Below are 17,924 nucleotides of genomic sequence, written 5' to 3'. Positions count from 1 at the left end.
AGATTTTCTTCATTCTAGAGGACTGATCTTGCCGTTTGGCATCAATGAGGTTCATGACTTCTACATTGTTGTCCTTAAACCAGTCTTGACTCTTTTTTTTTTTTCTAAACCAATAGATTCCTTAGTTGACTCAAGGAGAACAATTTGAATTGTTAACCACTCTTGCTGCACATCATTAGTGAGAATAGGATTGGAGATCAGCTGCTTGCTACACACCGTCCTATAAAGCAGGTTTTCAGGGGTATCTCAACAATGCATTAACTACCATCGTCCTGGAGAGATGTAGCAATCCAATTTATGAGCCTGCTGCCTTATCGGGGTGAAATGCTGGTCATTTTACGACTGAAAAAGGGCCTAATATTTGCAATCAGTGAAATTAAGGTTTTCTTCTGGAAATTTAACTTTTAAGATTTTTAAATTATGCTTTCATTAAAGTGTGCCGCCTCCGTAGTGCAATGGTTAGTGTTGTTATTAGCTGCTGTCCTCGGGGGCCCGGGTTTGATTCCGGTACTGCCAGAAATTTAAGAATGGCAGGAGGGCTGGTATGTGGTTGAAATGGTTCATGCAGCTCACCTCCAATGGGGGTGAACCTGAAAAGAGTTGCACTACCTCAGTATGAGGACACGAGTATACATTAAAGTGTTTTAAAACATAAAGAATGAAATTTCTATTCCTGTAATTGACTCAATTTTTTCTATGTTCCTTTTGACATAAACTGCCTCTGAATCATTTCTATTGCTGTTGTTTCAAAGTTCCATCTCCCTTCACACTGTTGCAAAGGTCCAAATTGGGGCCGATGACCTTCGATGGTAGGCCCCTTAAAACAACAAGCATCATCATCAGCATCAAAGGTCCAAATTCAACACTTGGATATACTGTTAATAGTCATAATTTGTCTGTTTTTATTTTTAATGACATGCCAACAAATGTCTACTAATCAAAAATTACTGTAGAATCCTCTACATGAAAAAACAAACAAAAACAGGTATGATATTAAGAGGATAAATGAGATATTAAAATGCCACAGTGTTTTTTAATTGAATTAGCTGTTTAGTGTCCTTTTAGTTTTTGCTATAATTCATCTCTACATTTTACTACAGATCAGATGAATTAGCCTGAAACATTTGGTTGAATTGTTACAAATAATACTCATAGTTAAAATATCAGAATGAAAATAAACCTTGGAACAATCAAACCTGCATCTCCGAGACAAACACATTTATGAAGGACACTCATAAAAAATCACCCTCTGGCTTGGTTGGTAGCTTTTCAGGACTTTACATTCCATGAGATACACACTTACAAAAGAAATACGATACGAGTGGGCAAATGTTAGCAACTCCAGATCAGGATATCTTCTCCTCAGTTTCTTGGCAGATCTGTTGGGCATCTGCTGTATGTCTTGCACACAACCTTAGTTTTCTTAATGAATTTGTTTTATCACCTCCTTGTGAGAGCCAACAGAAAGAGGATCACAACTAAAAATCGTCTTCTTCAGTGATGGAAATAGATTTCCCATGTCTGCCAACACCGGACACAAACTTTTTGGCTCCTTTTATGCTTTCCTGGTAAGCCAAATGAATAAATCAACATGAGATAAAGTCCATTTTGGACATAATGTACGTGAGAAATCAACTGGTATAATATAAACTCACCTTAAGAACCAATTGGTTCGAACTTCTTCTTTCAAAATTAAGTGCATCCTCCCAGCTGATACAGTCAAACTTGCTGTAGTAAGCAGATGAGCGATCAGCTAGCAGACAAGCTTGTGGAAACTTAACCAATGAAGTGGCAAGATTTAAAGCTTGACCCAGGGCTATAAAAAATGTAAAATGAAGTTCAAAATACACAGCCAGCGTGATATAAGACAGAAAGCAGCATGTTCTCACTGATTAGAAGACAATAACAATGTCTTATAATGCCAAGAAATGTGCTTGAAAAGGTTGGCAGATTTGAAGGAAAATTAAATGACATTCCTGAATTGACAAGGAAATCTTATATTACAAAGGAGAAAGAAAGAAGTCACTTTGAAAAAAAAAAAAAAAAAAAATTCCTATAAAGATCAACAGAGGAATACTCAGGGTAGACAAAAAAAAGAAAAGTATTTCCTATTGTCCGTAGTGATTCAGACTATAGTGTTGCATCTGAAGTGGAGAGTGGTCAACATTTTACCATTCTTAAATTATGCTTTGCCAACCTATTGTATAATAGGTATGGGACCGTGAATAGTAATGTAAAATAGTACTATGATCAAAGTAAGCAGGTTTAGTACAATTACATGGCTACGTTATCCAAGGAGCATAGAATAAAAAAACTCACTTAAGACGAAAGATACATCCCCACCATTCATGGTGAAATCTAACCCTGTGTGTGATCTGAAATATTTATACGTGCTGCTCGGGCAAAACTGCTGTAAAGATAGCGAAACATCGGCCACTCACCAATGCAGGATACAACACATCAGCTCAAATTACCATAGTTGACAGCTCCAACTGCTCAGTTCATCTCGTGTTGGCTACTGAGTGTATGATTCGAAGCAGTGCATCGATTCATTCAAGTGTCCGAGTGAATTGATTCACAGGAACTGCGAACTCACGGAACACGATTCAGTTGACTCGCAGCAGACAGTGCTGAGTGCTCACTCATGGATCAGTGAGATACGACACACACACGGTTCATTACTGGCACACTGGACATTGGTAGGGAACTGAACTTCCGCTGCGGGTGAGACATACAGAGCTCTGGGACACTGAAAGAATTGTACGCAATCACGGCTGAGTGAGACACAACACACACATGCTTCATATCGACACACTGAAAGACTCGTATGCCATGACAGGTTCTCGCTCTCAGCTCATTTGAAAATAATACCCATTTTTATTCACTGTCCTCTTCTTACAGGGAGGTTTAAAAAATACATGGATTTATTTGCAGTGTTAAAAAGGTAGTCAAAACACAATTCCAAAGTGACTAGCTAGTAAATAGGTAGGCTATTGGATTTTTCTATTTATTAGTTTAATGAATCAGTTTCATAATATAGTTGACATTCGACAATTAATTCAACTCAACTCTCTAGCCTACCTTTATGACTATAAATCGTGACCACTCAAAATTGTCTGTTTTATATTGGGAAGAACCGCTCGGTATTTTCTCAGTTCGTATGCCACATCATTGCACAAGACTTCATTAATCGAATCACGAGATCACCAGTGTACCTGGACAGTGGGTGTGCCGACTGATGCAATAACTTCAATAAAAAGATGTTGAATCAGAAAACCACAGGGCTACTCTGCATCTTGGGTAGCCTATACAAAATATGACGATTTAAGAAATCCTCTACTGATAGAATGAGACATATTTTCAAAGATGACCGATAGAGTTAGCCGTGCGGTTAGGGTTCCGTAGCTGTGAGCTTGCATTCGGGGGATGGTAGGTTAGAATCCTACCATCGACAGCCATTAAAATGGTTTTCCGTGGTTTCTTATTTTCACACCAGGCAAATGCTGGTGTTGTACCTTAATTAAGGCCATGGCCGCTTCATTTTCACTCCAAGCCCATCGTCGCCATAAGGCCTGTCTGTATCGGTGCAACGTAAAGCAACTTATATGATTTGTATTTAATATGTAGGCTACTTATTGCGAACACAGGTATTATTACATCTAATTCTGTACATATAACAGAGCTGTGACTTTCAGAGAACTGAGAGAAAACCATAAGTATAAAATTTGAGTTATGTCAGTTCTTCTTCTTCTTAAGTATGCAAGTTTCGTACTGTAATATAACAATTATGTATAGTACTGCACAAGTGCTTATTTTTTCCTGCATTTCATTTTTAACTTCCACCTGGGCGACAGCTCTAAATGCAGATCACTGATGATTATGTGTACAGATATGTTTTCATCTAATTCTATGTCCTGCTCCATGGCTAAATGGTTAGCGTGCTGGCCTTTGGTCCAGAGGGTCCCGGGTTTGATTCCCAGCCGGATCGGAGATTTTAACCTTAAATGGTTAATTTCCCTTGGCTCAGGGACTGGGTATTTGTGCTGTCCCCAACATCCCTGCAACTCACACACTACACATAACAGTATCCTCCACCACAATAACACGCAGTTACCTATACATGGCAGATGCCGCCCACCCTCATCGGAGGGTCTGCCTTACAAGGGCTGCACTCGGCTAGAAACAGCTACACGAAATTATTATTATCTAATTCTATATACCTATTTAATGGAGTTGTCACTATGGGGGAAAGGCTTTGTAACATCAAAATGTGATGCGAAGAAGTGGCTGCAAGGAGAAACCTGAATCTGAAAGCTACACGACACGTAGGAACGCAGTACATAGAATGAAGACCACATGGCAGCAGCAAGCTTTGAATGTTGTTGCTGCTGTCTTACCAGTAAACACTACACAGATGTAACAGGAATGGTGACTCTAATGTGCCATGAATCGGATCACTGTATTGATTCAGTAACCTGAATGGAATCAAATGAATCAATTCAGTAAAATGAATCGAATATCCCATCACTATATCTCAAGATCACCATAGGTAATGAGGTTTCTTGCAGTCTTTTGTTATAACAGATAGAAAACTACAGCATATCTCACCCCACAGCAAGCCCACAATCAATATACAGTATATACACATACACTATCTGACCAAAGGTATCCGGGCACAAGCAGTAAAAGTAAACTAAAGACTAGATGTCACTACAACTGCTGCTGCTGCTGCTATAAAAGGCAGCTGATGACTCAATGTTGTTCAGTGCTCCCAGATACCTTCATATTAGGTGGAATAATGAAACTTCGAACATACAGAAGAATGCAGTGACGTATATTGAGACTACCAAGACTATTGGTGAAGCCCAAACCTCAAATGAGAACGACGGAATTCTAAAGCACATTATAATGTAAGCATCTGACACATTGTTCCATTTACAAAACTTGAAAGCAATGAGAATTTTTTTTTCTTTGTTGAGGGCAAGTACCTGAGAGTCCCAGGGCAAAAACTATGCCCCTTTACTCATCTGTTGCTGAGAAATGCCGAGGAGTCAGAAAAGTTATGGTTTTGCACTGGCAGGGGGGAAACGATCTGGCTGTGAGGCGGTATTCACTTCCCGTCAGAGAAGAAACTCCCTCTTCGCTGAGATATGGGGTCTAATTTTGAGTTGGAGAGCTATTTTTGGAGTGGGAGGATGGGAAACTTCCTTTCTTAACAAATGACCCCTTTCAGGGGTTAAATGTTGAATTTCATTTAGTGTGAGAATGGTATTAAATTTAGAAAAGGCCAAAACAGTTTCTATTTCGAGTTAAAACAGGTCATAAGTGAGACAATTTGAAATGTGTGTTCGGCTTCTTGGTTCTTACGACTTGTTTTAAGAGTAGGATGCCAGGGTCGGTTGAATGGATTAGTAGGATTCTAGCTTTGGTCATCATTACTATTTTATTCATCTGAGATCTAACAGACAGAATACAAAGTTCTGTTCATATCTTCCTGTTAGATTTCAGTCTTGGTGCTTTTGTCATCATTCTGAGTGTTTTGTATTGAAAAACTTGTAATTTGGAAAGTGGAGTCTCACAGTCATACAGCAGGATGGGCCTGATACATGCCAGGTAAATATATCTCTTAACACTTATAGAGATATATTTATTTCCCAGCAGAGGCCTCAGAGCTTTCATCCATGCCATGGTACACTGTAGAGCTTGTTCTATATGATATGTCCAGGAAATATTTCTGTCCATAGTAAGTCTGACATATTTAATTTTGTTTGTCCAAGACAACGGGACATTATTAATAGCAAGTTGACCAAATCTAGGCTGACGCTTGGTGAAAATAATTGCCTGAGTTTTTGTGGGATTTATTTTCACCTTGTTTCAGACACACCACTCCCAGAAAGACAAGATCCATTGTTGCAGTGGGCGGACAGCAATCGTTTCTCCTCATACTGGTGTAAATGGCTATGTCATCAGCGTATTGCTGGACCTCACACTTTGACGGATTGGAAGGCTGTATAGAGTGAGGAACAGCACCCCTCCCTGTGGGACTCTAGCTCTGAGTGCCCTTGGGTAGACTGCTCCCCCTCACAGGAAACATAAAATTTCCTGTTCGTCAAATATGACTGTAAAATTTTGACTAGATATTTGGGAACTTTATATTGTTCCAGAAGTTTAACAATTAGATTATCATGCCAGATAGTGTCAAAAGCTTTCTCTATATCGAAAAATACTGCTGGGACACTACGGCATATATTGAACGACCTTGTGATATATTGTGTTAAGCGCAGCACCGCTGGAAGGGCACTGCACTTAGGCCGGAAGCCAAATTGTTCCAGTTGCAGTATTTTGCGGGTATCCAGGTATCCACTGAGGCGTGTGAGAAGAAGTCTCTCGAATATTTTTGATATGTGTGATAGCAGGGTTTTGGTCTATAATTTTTTGGGAATAATCTATCCTTCCCTGGCTTTGAAATGACTATCATTTTACCAGTCTTCCAAATGTCAGGGAAGTATCCCCATTTCATACAAGCCGAAAATACTGATGCCAAAAATATTACTGCCCTATACAGCAGTGACTTAATTTCCTTGTTCAATACCCTGTCATCATCTGGAGACTTCTTCTCATTTAGATTATTAACTACCCTGCGAACCTCAGCAGGCTGGATGTCAGGACTATCATTGTCTTTTAAAAGTTGAGGCTTTTCTGCGTATCTCAAGGATCCGTAGTTCGTTTTCGTCATTGTCTTCATCGGAAAAGTTATGAGTTATGCACTGACTTTCTATTGAGTCTACAAAAGCCTCAGCTTTATCATAAGGGGAGAATACCAAGCCATTTCAGCCGTGAATTGCACCCCGGGGTTCCTTGGTTCGAGTCAGATAGCGAGTAATCTGCCAAAATTCACGGTCTGACTCGTATCTGAAGAATTCCTCCCATCTTTTGATCTTATGTTCCAGCAAGTGAGTGCGGACTTCACAAGTTAGTTCCTTGTATTCAGCTCGATTGGCTGGCTCGTGGTATTTCTGCCATCTTTTCCTATACTTGTTTTTAATATAGATCAAATCCCTAAGGAGATCAGGCATGGTGTTGCCTTGGGAGCCATGGTTGTACTGAAACCTAGGCACCCGAAGCCCGCTCCCCCACCCGCGTGGTGATCGACTCTAATCTACATCGCCTCCGACATGCTATTGGTTCTAAGAAGAAGAAGACAGCAGGGAGGATTGGGGGTGGGATACTACAGGAGTATCTGCCTGTCCCCAGGCTCAGCCTGTTAACAGGCTAGATGCGATGATGGGTATCAGTAGCGGTGTAATTAGGTAATAAGGGTCAGGACAAAACCAAATAAGCAGAAATAGAAAGATGCCCACACGTAAAAACTCCAGGCGGCATTCGTATTTATACCACTCCTATTTTTAGGATTGTCCTGACTATTATTATTATTATTATTAATCAGGACGTACTGGCAAGATGTAACCCCGCTATTGGACAGGAAGTTACCTCTACCAGAAGTGCCATTATTGGTAATGATGCCAGCGCCATTGTCGCGTGAGTAATTGTGCGGGATTTCCAGCAGTTTGAATGATGGAGAGAATACAACAAAAATGAAGCAATAGAATGGATGGACGGATTCGCCAAAGCTGTTTTTAGTAAACTCTTTTAATATTTCCGTGCATTATTGACATTATTAAGGTGGAGAATAGCATGGTCAACATCATTTTTACTGTTTATTTGAAATGTCCTTAAAATTTTTGTTAAAATGCCACATAAATCTGTGGTAGTTTAGATTTAAATTCTCTCTAGGAAGAGATGGCTCATCTAATCTGACCCAAGAAAGATTGAAGATTATAGGCTTGTGGTCCGAATTAAGTCCATTTGGGACTAGAAAATCAATAGTTCTATTATAAAATTTTGTAACTGGAACATCTAAGTCGTTGGGTAGGCCACCCCAGATGGGACAAATTGTAGGTTCCGTAGGGGCATGTGCACCGAGGTCATTATCTCTCATATATTGCTGTAATATTCTCCCCCTTCGGATTAATGGTCCTAGAGTTCCAGTCTGGATGCTTGGAATTCAAGTCTCCTCCAATGATAGAACAAACGCGCAGCAAGTTGTTTAATAATATATCTATTTCCGCAGTATGTAGCAGAGCCTTGGGAGGTAAATATGCCACGAAAATTTGATAGTGATAATTACTATGTTTAATCTCGATACCAAGAGACCCAATAATGAGAGGTCTATGACATGATGAGTAAGTTTCAACTTAATCAGCACGGCCACACCCCCACCCTCTTTGTTGGCTCTATCTTTATGGTAGACCACAAAGTTCTTAATTTTGAAGGACATATGGGGTTTTAGTTGTGATGCAAGTGTAATGGTGCATCAGTAAGAGAGACGAAAGTGCGTTGCTTCTGCGCAGGTGTCGTCATGCGGGGAGCACTGCGAGAAACTGGCTCTACGACTACATGGCTTACTGCTGTTGAATTTTTAGTGTGATAAACATGCATTATGTATTGAAATAAGTGTAGTATATAATTTGAAGCTCTGTTATTCTTCTCATTAATGTTTACGGATCACACTTTTGAAAATGCCAGGTTATGCAAGAGCAGGCTGTTTAAGCTACTACAGGAAAACCAAAGGATCAAACACAAAGTATTTTTCATTCCCAAAAAATGAAGACCTTGCCAGACTGGGAAAATGCTTGTTGGCACAATGATAAATTCAGTTTGAAACATAGTACATATTTATAAAATATAATAAATTATTATTGTCTTTATTTGATACATGCTATGTTAAGTTAATACAGAGTTTCTTATTACTTTAGGTTGAGTTTGCTCGCTTCATTTCACTTTGAAATCCCTTTAAGACAACAACTAAATTATCGGAATAAAAACAGTGTAATTTAAACCTGGATGCATGAGAATATACCACTAGGACTATACCTAGTAGTGTCAGGAAGGTTGAGGGGGGAAAACAGAGACATTGACATAAGGGTGTAGCCAAGTTTCTAAGATCACCAGCTGCGATTTGAACAGGTGAGTGAAGAAAAACAATAAATACATGTTTAAATGTCATATAATATTCTCATTTTTTCAACTGAAATAGTAAGTAACTTGTCTATGTTGATTTTAGGGAAAATGAAACTGAAGAAAAGGAGGATTCTAAAGAAGACAATGGAACTAACGAGTTGGATGATTTGAGAAGAAAGATTCTACTGTTAGAAAGAGAAAACAGTGACTTAAGGAAAAATATGAACAGCTATTGAAGAATGAATGGGAATTACTACAACAACTAAAAAAGGCCATCATTACCCATTTCAGACTCCTTCAACATTGAACACATGGGCAGCATGTTTCAATATAGAATATGGTATTCTATTCAATTTGTTTGTTTTAATGTAAACCAAGGCCTGTGAATTAACTGTTCTGGTATTTGGTTAAATGTATACATCAAATGAAATTTGCATCAATAAGAAACTGCAACAGAGGGTAGGACCACACAAGACTTGTCAAATTGTCATAGCTAGAGGCTTTGTTAAAGTGTGGATGACTCCTGAACATATAAATATGCTCAAAGCTTTCAAAGAAATGTTATCAAAAGAAACAATTAATCAGGAAAGCTTGAAATATATTGCTACCTATATCGCTCACAAGTTTTGCAACAAATATTCCTATCTAGATAGAACTGTTCGTCAGCCAGAACCAACTGACTGACTGACCGACCAGCCGACCAACCAGGCTGGCTCCAATGTGTCTCAAGAGGAAATTCAATGAATCCCAGTGATGAGTTACTGAAACTTACAAATATACTGCAGAAAGAATTTAATAACCTTCACGGTACCTGCCTTTGTGGGGAACCCTACATATTTGAGAAACTAACACAGAGAACCATGAAGCAATTACCACCAATGGTGAAAATTTGTCGAGAAGTGATTTTTAACCTTAGCGGTCACAAGATCTTGTATTTGATTAAAACAGTTAAATGGGAAGAAAATTAGCTAATATACTCTGAGAAAAACGTCCAAGAAAATGTCAAACATTATAAACTGCTAGAGCTATAACGATTATGTATAAGGCATTCATTACATAAATGTAAGAGTAAAATACTTAGAATATGAATGACATACCTAATAATAAACTGACTATAGTAACATATTAGTGGTCTCACGATTGAAAACGAATACATTTTGAATGATTCGCTCTCTTCACAGAGCGAGAAATGTTACCGCCTTCCTTGCTTTGCTACCAGCGTGACATCACTGCAGTGGACTGGATGCGCAATGTCACACCATTATACTTACCTCATGGTTTTAGCCATGTTTCTCCTAACAGGAGGATGTCAATGTTTTGGTCAGAAATACGAGGGTAATCCTAAAAATAAGGTCTCCTATATTGGTCACAATATTGTGAAGAATGTTTCCCGCGCTCACATATAAACATGCGCAGGCTGCACTGAGGCACTCAGTTTTGGCTTGGCAGCCTTTGAGAATGGAGCTCCCGTCGGATGTTACCCCCAAGTGTATGGATGTCAAAAATGTTCATAAGTGGTGTAGAGAGTTTGCAGCCGGTCAGACTGAAATTCACGATGAACAAAGGAGCGGGAGACCATCCATTTCCATTGAGGCAGTTGTGAAGGTTGAGCAAACCATGCGTGAAGATCGGCGGATCTGCACTTTGGTTCCTGAGGTTTTCCGAAGCACCGCTCGTAGAATTTTAACGGAAAAGTTGAAATACCGGAAGGTGTGCGCAAGATGGGTGCCAGCACCAACGACGAGGTGAAACATGAGGTTCACAACTTCCTGAACAGCATGGTGGTGAGCTGGTATGACATGGGCATACAAAAACTGTCACAGCATCTACAAAAATGCAACGACTGAAATGGGGATTATGTAGGAAAATAGCTAAATGTTCAAGCTGTAAAATGATGTAAACCATTGTAGAAATAAACAGGTCTATGTATTTATAAAAATGTAGGAGACCTTATTTTTGGGATTACCTTCGTAAACGACTCAAGTTCGTATTTCTGACCAGTAACACCTTTACAAATCCAAGCACAGACTGTGAGATACATTGTCAGAGAAAACCTTCGCTTTAGGGTTCTGTGGAGTACTGCCTCGGAGCACTAATCGGTACTCCTATTTTGTCTGTTGTTGTCTGACATGATCTGAGCTTAGTCCCAGTGTCTTTTAGAATAGGCAGGGGCCTAGGGAAATTGATCTTCCTGACGAGGTTAAAAAGGTCGTCCATGCCTGACATATCGGAGATGGGCGATGCTTCCGCTGACGGTATAGGGTTGGATATGGTACTGGGAGCCTGAGCTCCTCCGGCTGTAGCAGCAAAAGAGAAGTTAGGGTCGACTTCTCTTGACGGAGGGAGAGTCCTGGTTTTCTGGCCTTTCAGGTATTCTTGTACCATCTTCTGTTCTATAATAGAGCGGAAGAGGTCACAGCCTCTCCAAAAGGCTTGGATTTGGCCCAGACCTCCGGGGTGAGGGGGCAGACAGCAGCTGAGTCATTTTCACCGCATGTGATGCAGGGTAAGGGCATCTTGCAGTAATTAGCACTATACCCCCACCTCTGACGTCTAAAGCACTGGGTAGGGCCCTCACGACCCTTAAAAGCCTCAATTTTAACCTCTGACCTGCAAAGATATTCAACGGAGAAAATTGTCTCGTGGAATTTGTTTTCCGGAAGGGTGACTCTCATGACACTTAGGGTATCAGCTTTTTGGTTGAGACATCTCGTCTGGAGAAGTGGTACACATCCTGCGCCTGGTACTTAAGCACCAAGAGTTCCTCTCTAACCCAGTCCACATCGACTGTGGAGACAATATTTGTAGTGATAACCTTAAGGAGTCTCTGACTCGTGAGTTGGTGCGTGTAGTAGCCCTTATTGTTATCTTCAAAATACTGCTTAATGAGCTGGTAGTCCTGCTCATTGAGGCGTGAAATTTCAACATGTTTCTGGTGTTAATGACTCTAATGGCACCAGTGCAGCGTTATTTCGAGTAGTTATAGTGGCGCTGAAACTCCGACTTATCAGCAATCACTACGGGTGGCACAGGGACTTTCCTTGGAAGCTGGTGGATGCAATGAGGAGGCTCCATGCATGTCTGAGCTACCTGTGGAACCGCACGATGAGTAATTATCTCCTCCACCTTCCAGCGGGGGGTTACTAGCCTCTTTAGTTTACAATATGCTTAAAACAAAGGTATACCTGGAAAAAAAAAATACAATCAGCAAGAACAACAGCACCACAACAATGACCTTAAGGATATTAGAAAGGATACCAGTCCTCTTCTGTACATCTCCAAATACCACCAACAAGCCAACTCAAAGCCAGTCAACAAAGCAGAGGAAAACAACTTGCCAATACACAGTGAGAGCCAGCATGCGCATCAGTTCAGTGTATGAGCAATGAGAAGAAACGTCGCATGTATTTCTGAGAGCAAGGCATCGGTGACTGATCTTGCAGCATCCCTTTCCCCTCCACTCACCTTGCGCGGCCCGCTGCTGTATGGCCAATAGGTGTCAGGATCGGGGGGAATAGATATGCTAGGCTTCGCTCCATCAGATCGCCACTGCTAACTAACAACCATGCATTCCTCATCGTAAATACTTCCTCACCTCATACTTCTGACTTAATTATATAGATAACAGAGTGCTGGTATTTCACTCCCGTTTACTTCTACATCTTTGTAGGAAGACACTGCAGGGCTGCTGTTATAGGAGTAATACAGTTTTCTTTTTATAGGTAGATCTGCTAAAACGAAATGCAATCTTTCAGGTTTAGTGTTTCCTTTTGTTGGTGGTAATCGAACACATGATCATGGGTCCCACACCATCACTGATCTCCCAAGGAAGCTAATAAACCAGTGAACGATGGGTACGATCGCTGTAAAATTCAAAATTTTTATTTAATAATAATAATAGTTGTGCTGAACAGATCATCACTCTAAAATTAATAATGACATACTACAGAAAACAAAACAAACCTATAGTAATAATATTTGACTTTAAGAAGGCATATGATTGTATACATAGACCTTTGATGTTAAAAAATTTACGGAATTTTGGACTCCATCCTAAATTATTTCAACTGATAGAACTTACTTTAATTAATACCATATCAAAAGTAAAGTTTAGAAGAGAGGTTTCTGGACCATTTTTGATTAAAACAGATTTAAGACAAGGAGACTGTTTATCTCCATTACTATTTAATTATGCATTAGAATTTTTTTTGTTAGTTGCTTTACGTCGCACCGACACAGATAGGTCTCATGGCTACGATGGGACAGGAAAGGGCTGGGAATGGGAAGAAAGTGGCTGTGGCCCCAGCATTTGCCTGGTGTGAAAATGGGAAACCACGGAAAACCATCTTCAGGGCTGCCAACAGTGGGGTTCGAAACCACTATCTTCTGGATGCGAGTTCACAGCTGCGTGCTCCTAACCGCACGGCTAACTCGCCCAGTGCATTAGAATTTATAATAAGGGAATGGTACAAGGTCAACCCAAAGAACATAAAAGTTGGAAGCTTAAATGGACCACAGAATGATTAAATTGTTTAAGATTTGCTGATGACCTTGCTCTATTGTCCAACAATATTCAGGAAACTCGACACCAAATTAAATCTCTTCAGGAAATAGCACAAAAAATAGGTCTTACAATATCCTTTAAAAAAAATCATGTTTACATATCCCCCACTGGTGAATAAAATAACAATTGATGGGCAAGAAATCAAAATTGTTGGAACTCTGAAAAGTGGTGGCAAAAGGGGCTCTGGTTAAGACGCAGCAGGTCGTTATGCTACTTAGGATCCAGAACGGGTAAAAAAAAAAAAAAATAGTAAATAAATAAATGCAATGTAAATATTAATGTTATACCAGTTGTGTAGTATCATTTGAAGTAATTCCACATACTGTATATCAGTTGACTATATTTGTAAGTAGTACTGGAGATATTATAAGTAGAATTTTTTAAACAATATAAATTTATTAAGGATGAGCTGTGTGCTTAATAGAAAACATTGTTAGCGTAAATTGTATAATATTGTATTATAGGAAAAATTTTCTTCTCTTGTTAATTTAATATTTAGTGCTTGACAATAATGTATTTTAGTGTACCATTTGCCACCGAGGTAGACACCTCATTTGCAAATAAAGAGATTTTGATTTTGATTTGATTTGATAATCTTATTGAGAAACCAGCTTGGTATAACAGAATAAATAAATTAAACAAAGCAAATTATATTACCAAGACTACATACAATAAAAAAAGCTTATCGATAGCAGCAATATTCAGACATTATAAAACAGTCATACAACCAGAAATAACTTATGCTAGTGAAACCATTTTTAAAACTACTAATACAGCTGAAACAGACAAAATACTTAAGACAGAAAGAAGAATAATTAGAAAATGCATAAATAAACAGTATGAAGTTAATGGACAATGCAGAATAGCATCAAATAAAATAGTTTATAAGGAAACTGAACCAGTATTGAGCACGATTAGGGAAAACCGTACATCATTCTTTGGACATCACATCAGAACACCTGACACCAGAATTAGCAGAAGAATTATTGAAAAATTATGGAATAGGAAGACCAAGGTTAAATGGACCATGGAAATTAAGGAGGATATTAAAGAACTTCAAATAACAATAGACGATCTCAAAAACAAAACAGAAAAATTAAGATACTTCAAGAGACACACACCAGGATACATACCAAGATCAATAAAAGGTCTAATGGGAGGGTATTTTCAACAGAACAAAAGAAGGCAGAATTTCTCAGAATGAAAAGATTTGGGCTGATAGGAAATCAGGAAATCCTTTGTATAATTGACTACAGTAGGCCAATGTAGGCCATAAAATATAAAATAAATAATGCTTTGCATCTGTATAGGTTTGGTGGTGACCGAATGAGGATAAAATGAATGGCGAAGATGTCATAAACACACCCCCCCCCCCAAGTAAGGGGAATTAACAGTACGAGGGGGTTGATTCTCAAAATTGAATCGGGGCCATCGGACCAAAGGCAAGCATTCTATCCATTTAGCCACAAAGCTGGACTTTAATTTGCTAGGGACTTTAATTTGCCAAACCTTAAGCTACCATGTTGAGTACTGGCAGTAGCAGAGGCCAGGGCAGTAGCTTGTAAAGCAGCCTTGACAACAAGGCAGGCTTCTTCTTTGCCTATTGGCTGCAGCTCAAAATGCTTAAGGCTTGACGTTCATTAAACCAATCATCGAAAAGGGGTAACCTAAGCCTACTGGTAGCCCACGTTCTGATCCCAGGATACACAACTGATAGAATGATTAATTACCATATCAATCAGCAATCATTTAGGGCCGTTTCTGCCCTTCTGAAGTTGCCCAAGTCAAATGTTGGACACGTGACTGCAGAGTGGAAAAGTCAAATTATGATAATATAATCTAAAGGATCTGATGCCTTTTCTTCTCACATGTAGCAATGAATTACATAATGCTTTAAGAATTAATTAGCAATTCTACTAATCCCATACTACCAAGAATTCCAGTAAATTCATCTCATTTTTACTGATTCCATACTTTCCCTACATGTAACAGATATATTGCCTTCTCTTATCCTTTAGTTCTGTTTCCTATTGAAATCATCCATTGATGTTACACTATCCTTACCGTTATTTGCTACTGTTAGAACCCTCCTTTTCAATGTTTATATGCAACAGACAGTAAAGGAGATCAATTATAATCATTATAAAATATAAAAGCCATCTTATTAACGGAACTGATGGTAGTACTTATTATTATAATTAATCATATACAGTTGTATCAGCACACTAAATTTTATTTCAGAACCGGTTGAAACTGCCTAAAAGTAATTTTAACTCATTATGACAACACACTCATGTGAAATAAAATGTTTTGAAATAATTTCAACACTGATGATTGACATTAGAGTCCAAAAACCCTGAGATTTACTGATGATATTGTTATTTTTATCTGAGACTGCAGAATATTTCTAGAAATTACTGAATGGTAGGGACAGAGTCTTGGGGAAGGAGTACAAGATGGAAATAAAGAAGTCCAAAACCAAAGTAATGGGCCGCAGTCAAACGAATTAAAGTGATGCAGGAAATATTAGATTAGGAAATGATGTCTTGAAGAGATAGATGAATATTGTTACTTGGGTAGTAAAATAACTAACGATGACAGAAGTAAGGAGGACATAAAATACAGACTAGCACAAGCAAGGAAGGCCTTTCTTAAGAAAATAAATTAGCTCACTTCGAACGCTGATACAGGAATTACAAAGATGTTTTTGAAGACTTTCATATGGAGCATGACATTGTACCTACATGGAAGTTAAACTTGAGCAATAACTAGCTCAGATAGAAAGAGAGTAGAAGCTTTTGAAATGTGATGTTACACAAGAATGCTGAAGGGGAGATCAAATCACGAATGAAGAGATACTGAATCGAATTAGTGAGAGGAGATTGATTTGGTTAAATTACTGAGAAGACGAGATAGAATGCTAGGACACATTTTAAGACTCCCCCAACTTTCTCAGTTGGTTTCTGAGGGAAGAGTAAGCAGTAAGAACAGCAGGGGCAGATCAAGGTATGAATATGACAACCAGATTACAGCAAATGTAGGATGTAGTAGTTATACAGAAATGAAAAGATTAGCACAAGATAGGGTGGTATGGAGGGCTACATCAAACCAGTCTATTGACTGATGACTCGAACATCAACACATCCACATGATGGTTGGAAGAATGCACGGAAAGAAGATGGATGTAGAAAATGAGGAAGTAATGCTCTTAAAGAGCATTGTTACTTGTGTCCCCCTAAGCTCCACGTCAATATGCTTTCGGTGCAGCAACAAGGTTTGTAAAGCTTGTGCTGAAAACTTCAAGTAAGGAATCAGCGTGTGAATTAGTGTTGAAGAAAGTGAGTGAAGTATGTGTTAGTTTTCTTATCAGCTATGATAAAATGAATATATTCTGTATCTTTTTATATATCGTACTTTATAACTGAGTTATCCAGTATTTATTGAATAATGTACCTACACTTCAATTTACATGCATAAGGGGCAGTCAAATGAAAGCCGAACACCCGCCATAGCACACATTCCGCGCGAAAGGTGGAAACCCTGTTGTTACATATCGATACTGCCATCACTGTGGCAGGAGAAATACATAGTGATAATTCACAGGTGCACGCAGTTGTTGGGTTACGCCTTTGTTGGTGCGCAGACTGGTCTAGTGTGTTCGTGGAGCTGCAGAAGTGGAGGCAAACAAAGAAGAGCAGAGGAGTGTGGTTCATTTTCTGGTGGCGCAGCACTATGAAGACACTTTGCACAAACTGCGAGGTGCCATAAAGTCAAAACGTCCTGGAATGCTGTCGGATGGGGTCATCCTGTTGCATGATAATGTTCGCCCCCATACTTCCTGTTCCAGGGTTTCCATATTTCACATATGAATAGGAAGTGCCTGAGTTGAATGGCTGGACAGGGGGTTATTAGAGCAACTTTCAGTATGACAAATTTGGACATTTTATTTCCTTCCTTTCTTAAAATGACAAATGTTAACAACGAACCTGTCAGTTCTAATAATGCCTTGGACTTAGAAGTCCTAGATCAGGTACAAAAAAACTTGGGATAAACTCCCAGTCATTAAATTACATTTGAAAGAGCATAACTGCTCCTGACAGGTACAATATTGTGAAAGAGCAAGGTTTGCTCTGAGCAGGTACACTTCATAGAGGTCTCATCTTCAAAATACACAAGTCTGGCCTAGAACAGGCAAACAGTTGCTTTTGATACACTTAACTACACTAGGCAACCCAAAGGGTGACAGCACTTCAAAGTGTTCATATACTTGCCCCATGGTGGGCTTATCAATCACAATGCTCCACAATAATATTAATCACTGTTCCCAAAGAAAACCAAA

At 39.1% G+C, this 17,924-nt stretch overlaps 1 protein-coding gene across 4 annotated transcripts in view; it reads right to left on the bottom strand.

Annotated features, from left to right (window-relative positions):
- Positions 1–977: 977 nt before the first annotated feature.
- Positions 978–17,924, bottom strand: part of LOC136857819 (uncharacterized) — a 132,085-nt gene continuing 115,138 nt past the window's right edge. For 2 of the 4 annotated variants that reach the window (XM_067136770.2, XM_068225315.1), the window contains exons 5-6: positions 1,656–1,816; positions 978–1,565 (exon numbers count right to left, since the gene is read on the bottom strand). In XM_067136770.2, the coding sequence (XP_066992871.1) occupies positions 1,479–1,565; positions 1,656–1,816 (248 nt within the window). In that variant the 3' untranslated portion in view covers positions 978–1,478. The remainder of the gene's footprint in view (positions 1,566–1,655; positions 1,817–17,924) is intronic. The other 2 variants (XM_067136768.2, XM_067136771.2) reach the window with 1 other exon arrangement.

Source organism: Anabrus simplex, chromosome 1 (genome assembly GCF_040414725.1).
Source record: "Anabrus simplex isolate iqAnaSimp1 chromosome 1, ASM4041472v1, whole genome shotgun sequence".
Lineage (NCBI taxonomy): Eukaryota > Metazoa > Arthropoda > Insecta > Orthoptera > Tettigoniidae > Anabrus > Anabrus simplex.
This window is presented reverse-complemented; position numbering and strand designations above follow the sequence as displayed.